Raw genomic sequence first — 22,263 nt, forward strand, 5'->3', positions numbered from 1 at the left:
GACAGAATTGTGCGTCTCCACAATATTGGAGATTAGCTGAATTCCAGTATGCTTGTTTCAACATTTGATAAAGCTCTTGCATCTGGATAGATTTTATAAAAATGAGAGAAACACTATGGTTGGAAGATTACATGTAGGCTAATAGGCTGTAGGCATGTTTGTGTTGCCTGAGAAAGCATTCTTGTTCGCACGTGCGTAGAAGGATGTTCTTGCTTAATCTTTAGTCTAAACAGCGCTAATTGAAAGCTGAACGATGGAGATGGTTAGACAATTTCAAAAGATACTGCTTGAATATGTTCCAAATTTATTTTCTATATTGCATTCTTGCTCTGGCCGGGGAAGCCCGGTCGTGTATGTAATAAACCACGACAGGATCGGGGATCAAATTCCTTCCGGATTGTCCTCCCCGTAGCAAGGACCAACTATCCGACTACGCGTTAAAAATAATAAGTCTAGTAATCCAGAAATGGCCGACGTGACCTTAGAGAGGTCGTTAAAGCCAACGAGAGATTCTTGCGCTGTGTGGATTCTACTAGCATTTCGGAAAATAATTTCACAGCCTGTGGCATTCTCTAGTTTAGTGAATAAATATACTTTTTAGAGCTCATATACAACAATTTTTTGTAGATGAAGTTTGTAGCTCCATAAAGGGAATTAGGGAGTTTTGTTATTTGGGTAATAGGCACGAACAGCTTTGAACTATGCCGTATAAACACGTAGAAAAGGGCTTTATTGTTTTCTCACTCTCGCTGAATTTCCCGTTCGCACCAACACACACACACACGCTAGCAAAACCAAAGGTGCATTCGTTGAGTTTTTTACCCCCCCAACCGCAAAGCAAACGCGCTTCCTTCTCTTTCTTTCTCCCTCCCCCTCCCCCTTTCCCTCGCCGACGTCTGTCGCCGGGACAGAGTGGGAAAACACATCTGTTGTGATCGCGCTAACGTCAAACACGCCACTTGTTCGAAAGCGGCATTCAAAGCGGTCGGACGTTTCGATACAACAGCGAACAACAGGCGTAAAGTTACGTTTCATTCATTCGTGCGTTGCAGAATTAAAACGTGTGTTTTTCTTCAGGTTCGTGTTCTAGCCCGTGTTCTAGTAGTTTTTGATGTTGTGTCTAGTGTTCTAACCTTGTTCTAAGTGTCCCTTACCCTTGCCGCAGGAAGCGTGAAGACGCTTCGGTGGCAGGAATTTTTATCGACGAATTATTTTTATTTGTTGTTTTCTAAACTTCTTTTTGGGTTAAAAGTTTCACCTTGTGTAAGTTCATCGTTCTTACTATCAACCGACCGTCCAGCTCAAATCAAAGTTCGTGCACCACGTTTTTTTTGCTATGGCGCCAGCAACATCGTTGGAATGTGCCGTATGTACACTAGCTAGAAGTTTATACTGATTCAATGACCGGACAGCAACGAAACCGGAATAGCAAGGAAGAAAAAAAAGCTAACGTAAACAACTTCAGAAGGGATTTGAAAACACAAACCACAACCGCAGCAAAAAATTTCTCTAAATGATGCTTTTTTTTGTTTTGATATTGTGTTCTCTCTTCCTTCTTCGCTACCGCTTATCTCTTTTTTAAACTTTTTATTTTATTTTGTAAACTTTAATTATATTAAATGATTTTTTTCCACACCGCTTGTCAATACTCCGATTCAAAACCAAACTTTCAAGAACATTTCAAATTGAACGCATCATTTTTTTTGCGTTCTTGTTTGCCCATTTGCTCTCTTTCGTTGGTTCTTTGTTTTCGTTTCAACGTTCCGGTTTTTGTGTGTGTTTCTGTGTTGTCCTTGCGCATGCCAAAAGAATTAACAAAAAACCCCCTATGTGGAGCTTCAACGCTGCGAAACCCCCAATCTGGCCACTTTGGACAAGGTTCAGCGACTTCCCGACGAGATGTTTGTTTGTGTTTCTCGGACGCTCGTCGGCCCCGGAAGCGATCCGCGTGTACGCACGCGTACGGATACGCTTGCATGTATGCGTTTTCTCCCGCTGCGTGTGTGTGTGTGCGTGTGCGTGCTGCACGGATGCTGGAGAAACGTTTCATCCTAAGAAGATGCAGCAAAACGCTACAGAAAAAGATATTCTTTTTTTGCAGCGAATATCCTTTTTCTCTTAATTCTTTATAAACCTTGTCTTAACATGCCCTCAGGAATATCTTATTACCGTGGGCTTTCCTTACGGGGTACCGTTTTTTTTCAAGTACTTTCAACAGAAATTCGTGCCTCCACAGCATGGATGTCTGTGTGTGTAATTTTATAAGGCGAAACATCCGATACGCGTCTAGTGGTATAGAACCGGTCCGAGCGCAGCATCACGTAGCATCAAATTATCTTTTACACAAAGATACACACACACATACACACACGTACTCACGCAATGGCACTAAAATTGTACACTCATCTCGTGAGATTTGTGTTTGGAGAAAAAGAAAATAAAAACTGAACACACACACACGCACACAACCAACACATCCCTGCACAACCATCAGGCAGATAAGATTTGCGTGATTTGTTTTTTTTTCTTCTGTGGTATGTGTGTGTATGTGTGTGTGTGTGCGCTGGTCAAAACGTTAACGAGGCTGCTGTTTGGTTGTTTATTTGATTGTTTTCTTTTTTCTGTTTTGTTTAATTATGCGATATGATGTAGTTTCCCATTTTCCATTCGAGATGATGGCGTGCCCAGGCACAAATCTTGGCACATAATTCAATTGAACCAGGAAGGATGCTTGAAGGAGGGAGAGGGGAAGAAGGAGAGGGGGTGGAGGCAATTTTAATCGATTCGGATGCAATATGGCAATGGCCGGTTAGTGTAGTGGTGGGTATCGTACAACGCTATACCAACCTTGGTGACCGTGTGACATCGGTGGACGTGACCGCGGGGACATTGCCTTCGCTTCGCCGGAGTGTTCTTCGTCCTTCAAGGTTTAAGGTCACATGTGGGGTTCAAATCTTCGCCTTATTTCGGTCCTATAAAGGTCATAATCGATTATTCTGGTGGGTGATGTTGGTGCCTTCCTGTACGATCCATTTCGCTATGGAACTCGTTTTAGCAAAATCAATATTATCCTTTTCCGATGGAAGCTAATCACATAACAGCTGGACAATATTATGCAGCAAGATTTTCACTTTTCTTACTGTCAGAAGGGATTGAATGAATAAGTTAATAATTTCGTTTAATTAAAATTATTGCCAAAAATAAATTTTAGGCGCATAAATATTACACCACACTGTACCTGTTCCCATCATTAAGGTATAAAGTAATTAACCTTCATTATTAAAGCGGCATGACGTATGATGGATACAATTCCATGTCGAACCACTATTATTCATGGAATCGTAACGCAATACCTTCGCTGCCCAGCAAGGTCATTCGACGGGATAACAAAAAAAACCCCTTTCCCAATATTCTTCTGTAAGAGATCACGAAGAATTCGACAAGTATTCGATTGCTTGAGACGTTTTTGAGATAATAAACTGAATTATTATCTTCCTGCTGATTGAATTTGGGCTTACAAACCGCTCTACTTGATACGATAAACAAACTGGAGCCAAATAGTAACAAAAACCAAAAATAAAGTAAAAATAAAGGCAAGCAAAAAAGGCATCCGTGGAACCGATTTTGAAGCGGTATACAAAATCGAGTGCACTTTCCACCTTGGGGAGAGGGAGTTGTGGATGGGCAAGATAAAAGTGTGTATATACGGGCACGTAGAAGACGGTCGGTAAAATTGGGTAAAGTTTTTTTTTCTGTTGCTTTAATACTCGGATCGAGGTGCGAAGACTGGATCTTCACCTCATCTCGCATTGTACACCCGCGCAGCAGACGGCGCCGGTGAGCAAACTAATTTCCGTTCTGGTTATAATTGAAAATTGCATTTTCACCTCGGGATGCGCTCGCCGACGCGGATGCGCGCTTCGCCAAACGAAACCTGACTTCACTGTTGTATCTCTCCATCTCTTTCTCGATTTCGCGATCGAAGCACAAGACATAGTACTTGCGTCGGATGGAAAAAGATGATCTTGATGATGATGATGATGATGACGATAGTAATAATAATAAGAAGAAACGAATTAACGTAATTGAAATGTTTTCAAAGGGCGCTTGATGCTCCAGTATCGCTAGTAAAAGCGATTGTCCCTATGCGCTTGTTCATTATGCATAGGATAGTTTACAGATTTGGAATGGTTTGGTACAATCCGGTTCTTCCGTTTCAAAATCAAACATCAACGCGGTCCGTACGGAGGGGATCTTCCCAAAGGGAAAACTGTACAATTGATTTCATTCGACACGGGTTTACTATGGAACGAAATAGATTGCATGGGAAGCAGAGCCTTTTCCACCAACAAGGCAAGATACTGGATGATGGTGTGGATGAAATGGGAACTATATAGCAATAATATGTGCAACGTGGACACTGACAGTTTGCTAGATTTCGATATTAAAATACCTTATTAAAGCATTAGATGCATGAAAAAAATCCAACAAAAAAATATTTACCTTTATATCCTCAATATATTGGGGATTCCTGGAAAATTTAGACATTCTTGAGTGATCACAATGCACATTTATTCTTAATTCCTTCAAACGATGTAATGATTCATCTTGATGTCTTCTTGTGAAACAGATTCACCCAACGCCCAATATATTCTCAATATCTTGGGGATTCCTGGAAAATTTAGACATTCTTCAGTGATCACAATACACATTTATTCTTAATTCTTTCAATCGATATAATGATTCGTCTTCATGTATTCTTGTGAAACAGATTCACCCAACGCCCAATATATTCTCAATGTATTGGGGATTCCTGGAAAATTTAGACATTCTTGAATGATCACAATACACATTTATTCTTAATTCCTTCAATCAATGTAATGATTCATCTTGATGTCTTCTTGTGAAACAGATTCACCCAACGCCCAATATATTCTCAATATATTGGGGATTCCTGGAAAATTTAGACATTCTTCAGTGATCACAATACACATTTATTCTTAATTCCTTCAATCGATGTAATGATTCATCTTGATGTATTCTTGTGAAACAGATTCACCCAACACCCAATATATTCTCAATATATTGGGGATTCCTGGAAAATTTAGACATTCTGGAATGATCACAATACATATTTATTCTTAATTCCTTTAATTGATGTCTTCTTGTGAAACAGATTCACCCAACGCCCAATATTTTGTATTATCACCTCTACGAGATCTCGTTACACTGTTTTGATCTGATTTACCCAACAACAACAAAAAAGGTAGTCCCTTGTTGCGGTACTGGCGTATAACCCACGGTGTTGCGCTCAAGTAACGCACGGAACGCAAAATTATTCACTCACTAGAAACAGGCCGGCCCCAAAAAATAATGCTGCCCGGTTGTGACGATTATGGCATGCTACAATTATTTCAATTGTAAGCCGATTGTGCAAGCGAATCACTGCAAAATATGAAGGAAAGGAGAGAAAAACAACAACAACAGACACCCAACAGATTTCTGTGTTAACACAATGTAACACGGTAACATCCCCACCCGGTGGAATGGGGGGAGAGGACGGTGAAGATGATTTCTGTCTGTTTGTACCGAACTCACTGTATTTTTTCCCTTTATTGCTTGCATCTGTAAACCGTAGCACTATGAACCTGCCCTGGGATGCATAATTTGGATATTGTTTTCCTCTGTGAAACATCTACGTTTAATAGTGAGGGAATCATTTGTCATCTTTACAAATGCAACAAGCATTTTCTCTATTATTCTTCTAAATATATATAATTTTGTTGTAAGAAGAAAGACGAATTAAAATGTTACAGCTAGCAAGTAGAAGAAAATAAATGTAACAAAAAAAACCCCCCCCCATAATCTATCAACCAAACAAAAGAGAAATTATGTATTTGAAGTACACAATCTCGTCTTTTTTTTTTTGATTGACATTTTAATGTGCTAAAAACTGGAACACACAACCCGCGGTGGGGACACTATGTGTCTCCATATGCATGCGGCAACATGTGTACGCACATTTTTTTATTTTTTTTTCGGACGCTAGAAATCGTTGCACATCCTCCCTTGATGTGTTTTTGCCCCCCTTGTTACCCGGACCGATTTTCTATGCGTTTCACTCGTCGCGAAAGTAACATAAGCGGAGCACTGTCGGATGACATAAGCGACTTGGTATGCTCGCCGTACTCGGGGATGGCCTTATGGCTTTTCCAGCATGGTTTTGGCTTCGTTCGCCGTCTGTGCACGCGTTTTTTTTCTACCGAAGCCGCCTTTTAACCGCCGCTGGTTCTGCTTTACATTCGCTTACGGAATCACAGTCTTCCCAATTGTTTTCAACGACACGGCGCGCTACCCAAAACGGTTCAGAAAGATGCGTTTGACGGCCCTCTTGCGTTCACGCTGGGCAGCTGTGTGGATAGAGTTCGGCTGTCCGGCATGTTTTCCCTTCAAATTTCCCCCTTTGGTTGCATTCCCCGCCCGTTTTGTGCTGTTGGCTATTGTTAAGTACGCATTATCAAACTAGATGGCTATAATTTATCTGTAAAGGTAGTGGACGATGGCATGTTTTTTTTGTTGAGTAGTTGTTACTAACGAAGTAGAGACCGTTACAAAGAGATAGGTAAGATGAAGAAATTTCAGAGCGTTTTCCTTGTGTTTGATATGATTAGATTGAAGAGTTATGTTGAAACCATCAAGAATGACATAATTATCTAGTAAACATCGATTGCCATAATTCAACAAAAATTATAGATTATTTTTAAAGAACTGACAAAACTGCATGTTAGGCTCTAAATAAAATAATAATAAAAAAACAAATAACACACTAATGTGTTCTTTACATTAGTATTTACATTTTTCAATCATCAGTTTTTAATAATGTTCTGTCAAATAAAGTTTGACATCAGTTAACAGTCAATCAGTCAATACAGTTGAACATTTTATCGAGAATTAACTCCCGTGTTGGAGATGGGACCCATAGCACAGCTGGTAAATGTTCTGCTTTGCACTGCACCTGACTCGTGTCGAAATCTCGGCAGCATCATGTCGAGCCTCTCTCTTTCTCTCTCGCAGCCTGTGTCTAGCCAAATGCATTTAAAAGCCTTAAAGTTGATGTTTTGATCTCTAAACTGGATCTACCTTTCCTTATCTCTTCCGAGGTTCACTTAGTTTAACGTTTATCTCAGAGAAATATAGAGAGAGAGAGAGAGAGAGAGAGAGAGAGAGAGAGAGTGAAAAAGAAAAGCGAGATAGCACATGGCTAGTAATAAAAGTAGACAGATAGTAGTTACACATATATATTTGTGTACTTTGTGATGTTTTGTCACAGAAAAAAAAGCAATTGTGGATGTGGCCTGGAGAAGCAGAGTCAGATGAATTCCAGTTTTTCTCCAGCGTTACCGTAACCGGATGGAAGTCAGCGAGACCTGTCCGCCTCTAGCATAACCCGCGCTTACATGGGTATGTGTGTGTGTGTGTGTGTGCGCGATGTAAGTTGCCACTGCCAAGAGGGCAGTAAAAGGGAAGTAGCCTCGTGCATAGAAACCGCAATTTTTGCGGCGAACGGCGGCGCCTGGCCACAGCCGTTACGTGTAACCAATTTCGGATCCCTTACATCGTTTCCCCTTTCCAGCCATTCGTACTACCCCGTCCTCACCGCCCTTGTCCCCCCCGCCGGCTTATGCATACTCTCGATTTCGTTCGCGTTTTTGCCCGCCGCCGGGTAATGCGGTTTTGGTGCGAGATTGGTCCGTAATGCAATTTCTAATCTCGCTAGCAGATTCCGCCACCGAAGAGATTGGTTCCCTTTCCCAGTGCCGGTTGACATACTTTGTCGGTACGAACAGCTTTATTAATTTATTTTCGGTACACCGCACTATAATCGATGCTGAGAGTGGGATGGGTTTTTTGTTATTCCTTCCCGTATTCGTATTTACAACATCGCGTTACATGAGATATTGGGGATTTTTGGGTATCTCTTTACAGGCTTCTTCGCCAAAGAACCATCCTTGAATGATATCCTCAAATTCGTATGTGGATAATGGATGTCTATTGAATATACCGAGATCTATATAGGACTTCGCTGCTCTTAGAATATCAGTAACAAAATTTTGATATCTGACGAGTAAGCACAGAGTCCTCCATCAATACGTATGTGAAGATTGCTATCCTCAGAATAGTTTTCTTGGGAAAAGAGCTCTCCTGTATATTCGGTAAGGTTGTCTAACTGTTAAAATTAAACCCAAGATGTCCATGTCTACATTGGCTATTACTCGACCTCAATACTAAATACAGATATGAACTGTCCAGGCCCTGAAGAATCGTCTGATTGATATCCTGATATATGTATATGGATAATTCTTTCACGTCTACTACCGCCACGGTTCTTAATGCCGTGCAATGAGCGATAACGATTGGTTTTGTGCTGCCGTCTAAGCGTAAACAGCGTTATCCAATATGGCCATCCCCCCCGGGGGACGTGACTGTGTAGCACGGTGTTGTGCTGTGTAATCGCCAGTTGGCGAACGCTGTCCAAAGCGAGCCCCGATAATCTCTTTTAGTGTTAAGCATAGCGTTCCAAGCTCGTTTTGCGACAAATACGGTTTTGTACCATAGCAGCAGTTAAGGGAATGATTAAGCCAAACCAAAATGGCGCTGAGCGTCTAACAATATGTTACTCATGTCCGATCGAAATGACCGTGTTGACGTTTTGAGAACTGTCACATTTGCGCGCTGTAGTGGTAGTAATCGTGTAAAGTTAATGAGAGAGATAAGTATACCGCTTCCAGCGCATCAGACATTCATTCGCATCGTCCAGTTTCATTCGTGTGAACTGTGTGCGGCTTTTGGGAAGATGCTAGAATTCGATTTCGATGCTTTTTTTCTTCAGGTTTCGCCTATATACCACCACCAATCTTGTTTATGGTTCCGGGCTTACACAATGGTCTCCGCTTAATACAATAAAGGCAAAAAACCTTCGCCGTTCTGCACTTGCTGCACTTCACGCACGGTTCTCGCGCACGAAGCAGCGCCGGAGGTCACCTTCCTCTTGGCCGGGTGAAGGGGGGGGGGTGGGGGGGGGGGGGCAAGACTATTTCGACTACTTTGCTGCTAATTGCATCAATTGCTACGATTAGACCTTCGTTCGAGCGTGGTTCTTTCGCTCGTCTTCATGTCCAAACTGTTTGGATCGAAACAAAAAATCAGACAAAAAAACGAAAAGCTTGTGCAGTGGAGCCGACGGGACAGTACTCTCGCATGGTGTCTCGTACCCGCTGACCTGTCTCTAGCAGGTTCTCATGGTTAATACATGGTTACACACGGTAGCAGCAAACTGCAACAAGAAAAGCCGCACCAACTTTTCACACTTCCTCCGATCGGATTGATCGGGAGTGGGTTTTTTTTTTGCCCGATCGGAAGAGAAAGTATCTCTGCACGCTCTCTGCCGCCCTTCCCTTTTTGGCACATTGGCAGGCCAGGCACCCAATACACACCGATTCCGAAATCAAAAGGGGGCCTTGAAAATGACTAAAACCCCCCGTCCGCTTCTCGCACCCCCCGGTTCAAATTAAACCGAATCCGTTTTGTTTCACCCGTGTGTGTTTTCTTATGTCTTTCATTACTGCTATTTTCATGAGTTTTTCCTTCTTTTTTTTTGTTGGTGTTTGGTGCTTTTGTTTTCTTCTTCTTCTTCTTCTTCTTCTTCTTCTTCCTTTTTCTTTTCGTTTTTGGTTTCCACCTGTGTGTGTGTGTGTGCTCTGTCCCATTTTTCCAAACTCCCGCAACACCACTGACCAATTTCGTACCACCAGGTTTTGGCCAATGTCTTTTGTGCGCTGTGGTTGTTGCACTCACGCACTTCGCTTCATTCCTTTACCCACCGCAAGTAAGAGTGGTCAACCTGATGCCTCCTCCTCCTCCCAACAAACTACTCCCTTTTTGGTAAACTGGCCACAGCACCGCGAAGGCCACCGCGCATCAATGCGGACTTGCCCAACCGCGCACCTAGCACGGCTGGAACCCTTCGCGCGGTTTGCAGAGGTGTCGAAAGAAAAATAATAGAGACGCACCACCAACGAAACCAATTGAAATAGAACTCACATAGCGAAAGTAATAGAAACTAAATCACAAAAAAGGGGAAGAAGGTAGTCGAAGGGAGGAAGAAGGAGCAGTGAAGCTTATAAAACAATTCGCCACAAGAAGGCAACAAAAAAGACACAAACACACACACACGCGCATAATTATTTGGAGGCCGATTCGCTTTTCCGATCATTGGATAGAGCGACAGAGCATTTCATTCAAGTGGTGGCAGCAACAAAACCACCGTCTTTCATTGATTGGCTATTTTTGGAGGGTGTTGGAATGTTTTTTTTTGTTGGCCACTACTTCCTTGCCCTGCGACCACAGACACACACACATCCTGCACGCGAGTTTCCAAATCGGTTTTCCAGCAGGGGTGGCAACATCATCGGCAGCGGTGGGTTTCTTTCCGTTCCGAGCGTTCCACGGCGCTCCTCAAGGTAGCGCGGTAAAAGCGTGAAGACATGAAATTATTAACCTCGAAAGTTTCGCACCTTTATCTCGCCTTTGAATACGACCTCATCCTCTTAGCTGTCATCCTTTGGCGGGTCAGAGGTGGTTTTTATTTTGCAGTCTTAGTTACGGCACCCCGGCTTAATCTGATCTGTAACTCTGCCTTATCATACTGGTTTGTTGTTGTTTCGTGGAGCAGTGTGATCCAGCTGTCAAGCTGCAAACACGTTCGCCGCAGCGAATGGCCTCGTTCGTGAGAACTGTTCGGCCCTATTCAACATTCCTTCACCCCCCCGGGTGTACATTGTGTCTTTGGCCGCACTTTCTCACCGCGTGCGCAACGGATTGGCAACATCCCATTCTATCTACATCACCAAGACGCAGCTGTGGTGTGTCTAGGTCATCTCAGACTTTCGCGACCTGTGTCGCGTCCTAGATGTGGAGTTGGCACATTCCAGCTCGGGGAGGCTTTTTTTGTTTTGCTGTTGCCAATTCTCCTGGAACTCCCCGAACAGATTGGAATGTTTTGCGCCAAAGTTGTGGAGATGTGCTTGAAGATTTCTACCACGGAAAAAAAACGGTGAACTTTAGTTCTGAGAAACAATATCCACCAAAAAAAAAAAACGAATGACGCAAACCATCTGACAGGTTTTTGGCACTTTGCTGGTAGCTTTATTCAGCACTCGAAAGTAATGATAACACAACCATACTCGTCTATTGTCCGTAGCTTTCTATTGTGTGTGTGTTTTTTCCATCACCCAGAGTTCGCCGAGTGCCTATTCTTGTAGGGTGCCTCTTGATTCTGTACGCCACCTAGCGGCCACCAGCTGACCGCTGCTGTTAATTTCCATATGCGTGGTTTTTTTGACCGTTGAATTTGTTTTGTATTAAAATATTTCCTCTTTCCTCGGAGCAGTTGCTCCGGTACGGGCAGTTGTGCCTGAGATGCTCTGGAGATGTTTGCTTATGCTTCAAAACAAGACAAGAAAGAAACACTACGAAAATCGTTACGATGACTGGTGTGTGAGCTCCGTTTCAGTGTTTGGGCGATACCTGGTGCTGTATGTAATCTACCTTTTTTTCCAACATAGTTTCGCGATGTGTGTGCCATCTCATCTTCGAGCTCGGTACGTTTAGTATGTTGTTTTTTTCTCCCCCTCGTCCACCAGTACGCGGGAGAGTTTTGTGGTAGATTTTCCTGATTTTATCAAAAACTTTTTTTTGTTGTTTCGGAACATCTTTCCACTACTTTCCTCTGGCACCTCTGGGGGCACCCCGTTAGTGAGACGAACGTTTTTTGCCCAGCTGCCGGACATAAGCGCCGAAGCGAAGTGGGCGATTGTTTTGGGTGAGCAAAGCGTGAAGGCTGCCTGGTTGTCTGTTACTCCAAAAATCTTCAACAGTGGAAACCGCCACGGCGGAGAAGCAGTACGTTGCGGTGAGGTGTGCACTCACTTCCTTGATTTCCACAATCCAGGTGCGAATAGAAAACGCACCGGGGTTTGAAATGCTGATCGTCCCACCAGGCCAGATCGGTGGCAAACAAATTCAACGCACCGTTTCGTGCAAGGGTGCGCCGAAAGATCGGAATCCGTGTATGCAAAACCAGCCAGTGTGATGCTGGCCCCGAAGGTAACAGCGAAAGAGAAGCACCTATCGATATCGTATCTAATTGGTTCGATGCGGAATATTTCTATCATATGGTTGAGTAATCCACGCTCAACTGCGCCCGTTGTGTTACATATGCATTATGGGTGTTAGCCGACGATTGGACGGTGGTGACTGTAGCGATTTGCGGTACAGATAATATTGGGTATTATTAGGTGGTAGCAGTACTCCCACACAACAGGACCGATACTAAATCCCATGCAGATTGGCGTCCCCCCCCCCCCCCCCCCCCGTAGCTTGGACACGGTAAAAAGATGTCTAGAAAGTCAGTTATGACAGGGTAGTCGTAACAGGTCATTACTCCAAGAATAAGATTCTATGCTTTATTTGGCAATGTTTGTGGACGAATATTTGTGATGAACTAGCAGATCAAGAACGATAAACTTAGAATAAAGTCCGGTATTTCTCTCAATAGTTCTAGCCTAGCATTCAATCCTTGATCGTGAGTTCTTGAAATTCTCGTCTAAATCAACTAAATACATTACGAAGTTGTTGATATGCTCCTTTTCGATGTAGAGACACCTCTTTAGCTCTGCGAATTATTTCTTGAACCGAGTTCGTTATATCAGACATTGCATACACTGGAGAGAGTCAATATCATATTGAACCATCTCTTAGATCTTTTAGATTTTAGATTTCTGAAAACTACGGAGTTTTTCCGTACATGTCTTTTGGTTTACAGATACGGATAATTAACGTGACGTGGATATTGTATCTTTAGTGCGCTGTTTGATGACTAAATGCGTCTACTGGTGTAGGTTAAAACATTCCCGAGCTAGAGTTATCATGAAGAATGAGCTCATGAATCCCTGGTTGAGGTTGAGTAGTTATTTTCGGTATCTGGATAGCGTTCTACCGACCTGAGTTACCAGCTTATCACCAAAAACTTTTACATTGTGGTCTTCCATTGTATGAAATACCAAACTCTCTCGAACACTTGTAAATCTTGTGATGTAATAATTGCCTACGTCGCGTCTTAGCTGCACTCGCACTCACAAGCGCTAGAACAATCAATCCGTTGTTTCTTGCATTTGCTGTCTGTATGCAGTCCATCTATCTTTAGTCTACGAGTCATTCGGATTCTATTTAACATTGAAATTGTGGTACGTTTCCAGCCCACGTACGTATGCAATAACAAACCTCTCACCACAGTGCAATCACATATCCCATCCCGGATCTAATGGTTTCTTGCGTCTTTCTTTGCGTCAGCACCAGCTTAGAAGCGTCGTCTAGCTCATTTCCTTTCTCCGAGACGATAATAATAACCTGTTTCTTTTTACAAATGCATCGTGTGGGATCTGGAGATGCAGCTGTGGGTACGCCGTAAGCCGCTGGAAGAGACGCTTGCGATGAACTAACGGCTAAACAGAACGGCCCTTTGCCTGATTTCCAGCTCCGGTACCACAGCGGGGTCTCAACGACCTGAACCGCTACACATCTGGGTTCGCGCTTTGAGAATGGATGTAGCCTGTCTGTAAGCTGTTGGCGATTGAAGAAAACTTTCCCCGATCAGGTTCCTTTGGCCGAATGTATTCGAATCTGCTTTACTGCATTTTGGTTGCATGCGTCTTACAAAGGAGACAAAAAAAAGTACTCTAACACAGTACTTACGTTGGTCGACTGTGGTGGTTGAAGGGGACGGCGGAAATTAGGATGCACCGCGAAGAAAATTAAACGACCAGTACTGTTCATTGAATAGCGTTCGGAGTCGTAAACTAGAAACACATGTTCTTACACGTTGTAGACTACTGATGCATGATGTCATTCTTCAGGCAATTTCTAGCCACCGTAACAAAGCTTGAATTTAACGGGTTTTAAACTACTCTGCAGCAGCTAGTTTGCAGTGTTCTCAGTGCTTCCAAAACTTCAATAATCTCCAATAAAAAATTTTTGATTCATCATTCCCATTCGCAGAGAGGGCGCCTCGCCTAGAAGTGAAAGCTGGAATCACGCTACCAAACGCTCAAACCGCTACGGATTCACGTTCTGCGCATCTACGGGAACGGGAAGGTAAGTTGCGATAACTGGTTCAGTTTGACCTTTTTTGATGTTGATTGATGTCTACCCAATCTGTGTCCTCCTGTGACAATGTGACACTTCATTAAAAACAACAAAAAAAAGAACGGCTAATCCAAATCTGTCACTTTCCCACCAACCGATTAGGGCGCTTAATGAGCCAATTGAAACCACAAACAACCTGCACCACAGCTCCACATACGACAAAGCAGACCGAAAAATCATATTAAGGTTCCCTTCGCGACGAGGAGGGGGAGGTCGTTTTTGTGTTTTTTTGCTGTCACTTATCTGTACACAAAATTTATGCAAGTGGGCCATCCGTTTCCGGGTGTCCACATTAAGGGGTGGAAGGGGAAGGTTTCGAGGTTACCCGCGCTCGGGTAACCTGGGGTGAGTTGAACAATTGCCTCCCGGCGGGAACAAATCTACTCTCCCTGCGGAAGTGCTGTTTTTGGCACACTTCTTTTTGTTGTTGTAGTGCTACAATAATACTCTAACGGCTTAACTGCGTCACTTAAGCAGCTTTGCATCACGTGCACAGGTGTGTTGTCGCCCACGCATTGTGCCCGGGGTATGGCTTCCCAATGTCGGAGTACCGTGTCTATTATGATAGACGCGTACGAACCATTTTCCAACTGCATGGGTCGTGTGTGTGTGTGGATGTGTGTCTGCTTTTGTGTGGAGAAAGGTGAAAGTGTAGACAGCGCTTCTTAAGCGCTATGTTTAGTAATGCTGCACTGCGTTTAGATGGCATGGGAAAGGAGGGGTTTAAAAATGAACTATAGCAAGATGTGTGGGCAGCTATACTGACAGTTCAAACCATCAAGGTCACGTCTAGCTTACAATAGTAGCGGCACGACGTGACACTGGTTCTAAATGGTGCGACCTAATAGAACTGCTGGTGCGTATCATTTGTCGTTAATTTTGTACGAACGCACTACGCGGCAGATCTCCCTCATCGTAGCAAGAGCATTACGCTCAGCTGTTGCAGGTGTAACCACTAATCAAACAGGTATTGCGACCTTATTACGAACAACACTGCTACACTGCTGGAAATAAATACAAAACTGTTGGACGTTTGGTAATATATTGAGGGATATTGAAGGTTATAGGAATCTTTCATGAAATATCTCAAGGACGCACTGAAACGAAGATGCACAACATCATACAGCTGGATGAGCTATCTAGAGCATGAACTAGAGTTAATGAACTCGTCGAACCAGACAAATCTGTAAAGTACTTTCTATCCTAGGCTCTCTAGTCTCGCTACAAATTCCAAGAATTCCTGGGTATATCATGAGATTTTCTAACAAGGGATGATATACAGTCATATCCGGTCCAATATTTGAGATATCTTTTTATTCTCAAAAGTTCCAAATTTCCCCAAAAATCACAAAAATTGCCATTTAAAGTTTCTGAGTGAAAATCTTCCCTCCAGACAAAATATATATCTCAAGTCAAAGGAAAACGTAGGCTTTAGAATGTGTAGAATAATTCTCTTCTTTTACAAATATAATGAAAACTCATGATGCTTTTATTCCTGACACTCGTACCGTAGACCCACTGATCTACTCTTGCAGGTGAAAGACTATTTAAACATAACAGAGATATAAACTCGTTTTTTTTTTCTTGCTATTAAACCTGACATACGCTTATGCAAATGCGAGACCAGATTTGTGCGCTTGGTTTTGTGCTATGCCATGCGCATGTAAACCACTTTTTTCCCCATGGGATTTTTATCAGTAACGTTTTGTAACGAGTGCAGCCCGCTATCGTGTGCCCTGCCTCCTATCGCGGGTTTGGCCACACCGTACCGAACGAGAGGAGTGTACAAAATAATTTAAATAGGTGTGGAGAAGATGTTGGTGTTGGCGTGATTAACAATTTCAAACTTATGCAACTTATCAATTCTATGCAGGACGGCCGTAATATTTTTTTGTTTTCGTGTTTGCTGTTGTGAATGTGCTGCATGCTAATTATTTATCAGTACCTTCTCCAGGTTTTTTTTCCTGCCTGCAAGAAGAAGAAAAAACTATCTCAAAACAGGCAACAAAAAAAAAGGTTGTGCAATCTCGTTCTGATGGTGCGAGGCGTTTGTAACACTTGTCCACGTACACGACACCACTGTACGTGCCATTTGCAGTAATCTGCTGCAAAATATGACCAAAAGCAAACCGGATTGATAAGAGATGCGTTGAGGCACAACATCCCGGTGTTACTGCGAGATATTCGATGCGGGTCCGGGAAGAGGAGTGTAAATCTAGAACGAGTTGCAACCTGTACCATGCCCCCTTCCAGCTCCCAAACACTGACTCATCCACCATCAGGAGATGGTTTAGTGACCAGACAGATGCGTTTGTGAATGCTGCGAGGTGTGCGGATTGGAAATCACCGCACATACACCTCCCAGTATTACAGCATCGGGGGGGAGTCGACAGAGCACAAATAGAAAAGCACAAACATGCATGCATATGCACGTCGGATATGTGGTTAATACGCGTGACAGGTATGGTAAGCGCTTGTGGCGAATGATTCAGGCTGGTGGAGATGGTGTGGCAAAAATGATGGAAATTGATCAGATTATGTAACTGTACCACCGCCTCGAGCTTCACATCCAAAAGCCGGATGGTTTAACGAGCTACCTCGGAAGTGGAACTGGTACGAGAGCAAAATGCGCCCACTGGTTGACTTAGTTTACGTTACATGGAGGAGTCCCGTATTGAAATCGTATCGAACATAAACAACAACACCCCAAGAGAATCGCGTGGAAGTTCTAACGATGGAATGAAACGAGGTATCTGTTGAAGTATCTGTATTTTTATTTACTACACAACAGTAACTTAAGAATACAGAAATGTCTGATTATTATTTAAAAAGTGTTCTCGGATTGAGATTCAGTAACAGAATCTTGTTTGAGTGCCTTCTGGAAGACTCACTCACAGTTCTTCCCCAACACTCGTCTCATGTCCTCAAGCAGAGATGTTTGTTTGATCAGGTGAGCAACTCTGTGAGTCGATAAAGTTACCTCTTATCTTCACCTTGCTTTAGCAATTGTCTCGTGTGATCTATCGTTTTTGGATTGCGGGCCACGCGCTTCAATTCTTAAAGTCTAAGATACCCCAAAGTTCTACGTTACGTTTCTAGCTATTGCTCCTAAGGTGTCTGAAGGTATTCAAGGTACCCTTTACCTCTGTTCAGCAGCTAGTTATCTTCAATCAATCCTTTCTCCAAGAAGACCATCACTGGACTCCAAAATAAGACATTATGTTACCTCCTTACTATCGTTAATATTGCAACGTAAGCTGATAAAATCTTATCTTAACTTTGTTCACGAAAGTTATAGCAACGCCAAGCACTAACTACCGGATCACATACGGCCCGCAATGTATCGTCCACATTTTATACCAACCAAAACCATCCGTGAGAAAATGCGAATCTTCGAGCAAGGTTTGGCGATTGTGTTGCTGGTTGTAATATCTCGCTCGTACTCGTAAAATGCTATTCTTACTTTATAAGTGCTCAGTAGCTATAATGTTTGCTATAATCATCTATATCATATCTATTTTCTTCTTCAATATAATCATTTTCATTACGATCTTACCTCGACAGATGAAACAAACTTAGACGATAGAATTGTCCCACCCGGAAACAGTATACACGCGAGTCACATCCACCAGCAGCGTCGCGCATCGTCGATTGATCTGCTCACCACAGCCAACAGTAGTAGTGGACCTGGTGCGGGAATGATGCGCCCGATAAGCTCAAGCCAAAGCGTCATGACGGACGCACAGGGACTGATCGTACCAAAGAAGCTGGTCAACCCGGTACTCGAGTCGATCGATCGGCAAAATTTGCACCGCGAGATGATGTTCAATCAGAAAATGTAAGTACACACGACGGTACGTTCGAAATTCGTTCACTATTTTCACGTTCGTATTTTTTTTAGCGGCAAGAGCGTACTGAACCAGAAGTCGGAACTGCAGCGAGCGCTCGAGAAGCAAAAGGAGCGCCAGGTGCTGGCAGCCCAAAACCTTGCGAAGCAGACGGAACAAACGATTGCGAGCGAGCTTGGACGCGTTATTATGCAGCGTGCCCAACGGTTGGAACAGCAGAAGGGTGGCAGCGGGACGGGTGCAACCGATCCGACCGGTGGTTCTATCAATCCGGAGTATTTAAATGCACGCGCCAAGCTGCGGGCGACGGTCGATACGAAATGAAGGGGGCGCATTGGGCGCCTCCCATGATGCTGTAACTTCCTCGTTTCTTCCTACAAAATTACAAGCCCGAATTGTGATTATCGGACCCCGTTTAGCGTTTTCGTTTGCATCGCGCGAAGACGTCGATCGGGCCCGATAATCGTAATCGGATGTAATTGATTCGTTTTTAAGCTTTATGTTTAAGAATTTTATTTTTAACTATTCAACGTTACTCTTACGCACTTCTTCATAAACCGTATAGCAGTATAGCAGCAACAGCAGCAACAGCAGTTAGCAGCCATAGAAATTAGGTTCGAAGTTGGTGTTTGCGAGTAGTTTGTGTTTGCGATACGCTTTCAGCAGAAATGGAACCGTTTTGCTTTTGGGAAGGGTGCAAAAGGGCTGCAAAACAGGCGTACAGCCCCCGTGCCCTTCTGTAAAAGCGTGCCATTTTACTGAAAACGAAGTGTGTGTGAATGGGTAGATCGAATGTGTGTTTGTGTCAGTGTCAGATTTTTTTTTTTACCCGCCAGTGATAAGCGAAGCATGTGTGCGTGAACTGAGAGTGCAAAAGGATGCGAATGCAAGCAACCATAGGCTTTAAATAGGATTAGTAAATAATGCGCTGTTGGCTGCAAGTAATATTGTGTTTTTAAAATCGTCAAACTGTCCATCCTCACTGTCTGTACTTTTTCCCAATTTTCCTTGCCTTCGCCGCTATCACTTTCTTGTTTGTGCGAATGGAAGTAGAGCACTTGAAAAGAAAGAAAACAAAAAAAAACAAACAACTGATGCTTGCCGTGTTTGGAAAACGGAAAAATCATTTTACACACTGAAATTTAGATCAATCCATTCTCCAAAACTAGATGGTGAAGGCATACTTGTGTGTATGTGCGTGTGGGCGTGGGTGTGTTCTAATATGTACTGATAGTGATAAAACAGGGCAATGAGAGAAAAACGAAGTGAAACAAACAAAAAAATGAACGATTACAAACAATAGACACCGATAGTTCTTCCAAAAAAAAAAAAACAAAAAACTTATAAGATATTTCTACCCCACCCCCGATATTCGAGTAGAGACTGTGTAGGCACGATTGAGAGTTTTATTTATACAATCGACCGTAGATGGATTGGTTTTTGAAGACGTAGATAATTAAAATCAGATGGAATAGATTACGCAAAGTACTCCCATGAACACACTACTCAAACACGCCAAAACAAATCACATGAAATATTAGAATTATATCGTAGCTTGGGAGTGCGAAATTGGAGATAAAAAGAAAACAAAAGAAAGGTAAATATTAGAGAAAGGAGAAGCAAAGAAACATAAGGAAGCAACCTATACATACCAAAAAAAAGAGAACGAAAATGATATTCATCCAGACCTTTATATGTAACACTAAAGAAGGCTGATACGGATCAAGCAAGTGAGCTCAAAGATAGTCTCGAAATGTGGCGTGCACCTAATGATATCCACTTAAGCATTTTTTTAACAGTATAGAACCAATCATATTACTAGCAGTTATGAAAGCATTTCTTCTCAAATTGTGTATCACTCGTTGTGCGTGTGCAAATGTACCAAATGAACGCAAACAATAACAAATATGCCATCGGAGCGTTTCATCGCACTAGGAGTCATATTGCTCAAGCATGGTGTGGTGGGGGAAGGTGTTTATCATCAACGCCCCCGCAATAGAACTGGTTAGGCTATTTTGGCCCGAAAAACATCTACAGGAACATAGAAGTCTAAATTTTTCCTTAATCACCTCCCGGTACCCTTCCCGCAAACCAAACCATTTGCTCACCAAAACAAACGCCATCGTTGCGTTTGGGCACAGGGGTAGAGTTTAAGCAGTTGTTCAAGATAAAATTTTCCAACAAAACTGCTGAGTTTTGTAAATGCAAAAGTATGAAGGCAGGTATTAGGAATAAACAGCAAACATTACGATATTCCAGTTGTGATAGCAAAACAAAAAACAAAAAACATACAAAATTGAAAATTGATGAGCTCTGTTTAGAATGGAAAGTGAAGTTAACATGAAACGCAATAGAAGCCTAACACTAACGTTCCATTTTGTTATTGTGCGACCATGTTTAGCACCCGCAACGGTACAGCAGTGTAGCGAGACGCATCATAATAAGGACGTAATGACAGTAAACGGGCTTCTTCATCTACCTTTTTACAAAAAAAAACAAAACAAATTGGGCCTTAGCAGTAACAACTTGGAGACTTTAGAGCAGCGGAAAGCATACAATCCCTATACCATAAATAGGAACACAATCAGCAATACCACAACTTACCACCGGTAGGCAATCGGAAGTGAGAAGGGTCTTTAGTTAGTAGTGAAGCATTTTAAAACACGAGACTATGCAGAATAGCGGGTTAAATGGTGTGTAAAGCGACCGAAAGGTGTCAATGTGATTATGGGTGATTTGAAATTTAAATTTTGCACTATGTTGTTTATAAATTTAGTTGTTTCACTATTTTACTCGTTTCTGGTAAGACAAAATTTTTCTGTGTAAGGCAAACGGTGATTAATGAATTGGAAATTGTTTCTGCGTGTGGTAATGACACGAATAGCAATCAATATCATAGCGAATTCCTTAACGTACGCAAAAAAACAAAAACCTTTCAGTCGGCAAAACAAACAAAACAAACCATATGGACTTACAAAACACCCATAATGCATTTCAATGGCGCAATCTATATAAACGCAAAACTTCATATACAAAATCACTATGCGCATATACCCGGTAGTGCAGAAACATATAAGTGTCTTAAGGAAAGATTGAACTTACAAAACATTAATACAACAAAGTAAGCGTGTATGTGTGTTACCGAAAAAATAGCAAACAAATCGTAAAAAAGAAAACAAAACGAAAAGAAGAAAAAAAACACACAAATAATACCATATAATAGCTTTTCAACTCATGTACAGGCGTGAAACATTTCTAATTAAAGTTTTGTTGTCTTTGAACAATAGTATTTTCAACGCATATACAATGAGAAACAAACAAATAAAACAGGATAATATAGTACAGACTCATACGTAACGGCAGTTGAGGGTTTAATAGAACAAGGCAGGATGTAAAAGAGTGCTGAAAGCAGTGGAACACAAAACATTACAAAAATATAACAAACATTGTAAGCTAAATGTTACGGCTTTACTGCACCGATGGTTCGCTGTTTCTGGGCGTATCTTCTAACCCTGCAACTAGATGATTGCATGAAATTTCATACGATCCCTTGCTCGCACCCAGTTGTGTACCATCGGCGTGTTAAAATCGTAAAATTTTTGCTCTAAACGTGATTTGGATCGGCTACATACTGTTGCACGTAGATGTAAGTGAGAAATAGAAGCAGAAATAGTAGAACTGTTTATTACGTGTAAACATTTTTATTAGGTTTTAAATATAATATCAAAAAGAAAACATTCTCCTGATGGTAGTTTGTAGAAAACTTTAGCTGGTTTTTCTTCTAGTTGGTAATATTACAAAATGTTCGTATAGTGAGAGAACGATCTGCTCGAGTGAGAAGAAAGTTTGCTCGAATGTAGAAAATGTGAGAAAACAGCTCGAATGTAGTGTGTTTATCCTAGCACCCGCTAGATGGCGCTTGCAGGCAGCAAAAGAAAAACGGTTTTATTTTGTATAAACACATTTCATAGCGTTGTTTTATAAAAACACACAGGATATAGTATATTTTTGTCTATATGGAAGCAGGAAAGCTGTATTTATTAGGCATAGCAAAGGTTTACTCTGAAACCCACACGGGAGGACTGGGGATCGAATCCCATCCTGACCGTGTCCCCGTAGCAAGGACTGACTATCCGGCTACGTGGTAAAAATA

At 42.2% G+C, this 22,263-nt stretch overlaps 1 protein-coding gene across 3 annotated transcripts; it reads left to right on the top strand.

Annotated features, from left to right (window-relative positions):
- Positions 1-937: 937 nt before the first annotated feature.
- On the top strand, positions 938-21,793 carry LOC125763062 (protein FAM107B). 3 transcript variants are annotated; one of them, XM_049425851.1, is made up of 5 exons: positions 938-1,077; positions 14,116-14,211; positions 17,555-17,664; positions 17,827-18,100; positions 18,164-21,793. In XM_049425851.1, the coding sequence occupies exons 3-5, from the start codon at positions 17,601-17,603 to the stop codon at positions 18,432-18,434; spliced, it is 609 nt and encodes a 202-aa protein (XP_049281808.1). In that variant the 5' UTR covers positions 938-1,077; positions 14,116-14,211; positions 17,555-17,600; the 3' UTR covers positions 18,435-21,793. The 3 variants fall into 3 exon arrangements, with proteins under 3 accessions (XP_049281808.1, XP_049281819.1, XP_049281800.1); XM_049425862.1 differs by lacking the exon at positions 17,555-17,664 and having other exon boundaries at positions 1,065-1,077; XM_049425843.1 differs by lacking the exons at positions 938-1,077; positions 17,555-17,664 and adding an exon at positions 1,085-1,366.
- Positions 21,794-22,263: the final 470 nt, after the last annotated feature.

Source organism: Anopheles funestus, chromosome X, assembly GCF_943734845.2.
Source record: "Anopheles funestus chromosome X, idAnoFuneDA-416_04, whole genome shotgun sequence".
Classification (NCBI taxonomy): domain Eukaryota; kingdom Metazoa; phylum Arthropoda; class Insecta; order Diptera; family Culicidae; genus Anopheles; species Anopheles funestus.

What these genes read in the sequence shown, in the direction of transcription:
- LOC125763062 (XM_049425843.1), top strand. An exon ending in GCATCTACGGGAACGGGAAG is followed by an intron (nt 14,212 to 17,826) that starts GTAAGTTGCGAT and finishes TTACCTCGACAG; the next exon opens with ATGAAACAAACTTAGACGAT. An exon ending in ATGATGTTCAATCAGAAAAT is followed by an intron (nt 18,101 to 18,163) that starts GTAAGTACACAC and finishes TATTTTTTTTAG; the next exon opens with CGGCAAGAGCGTACTGAACC.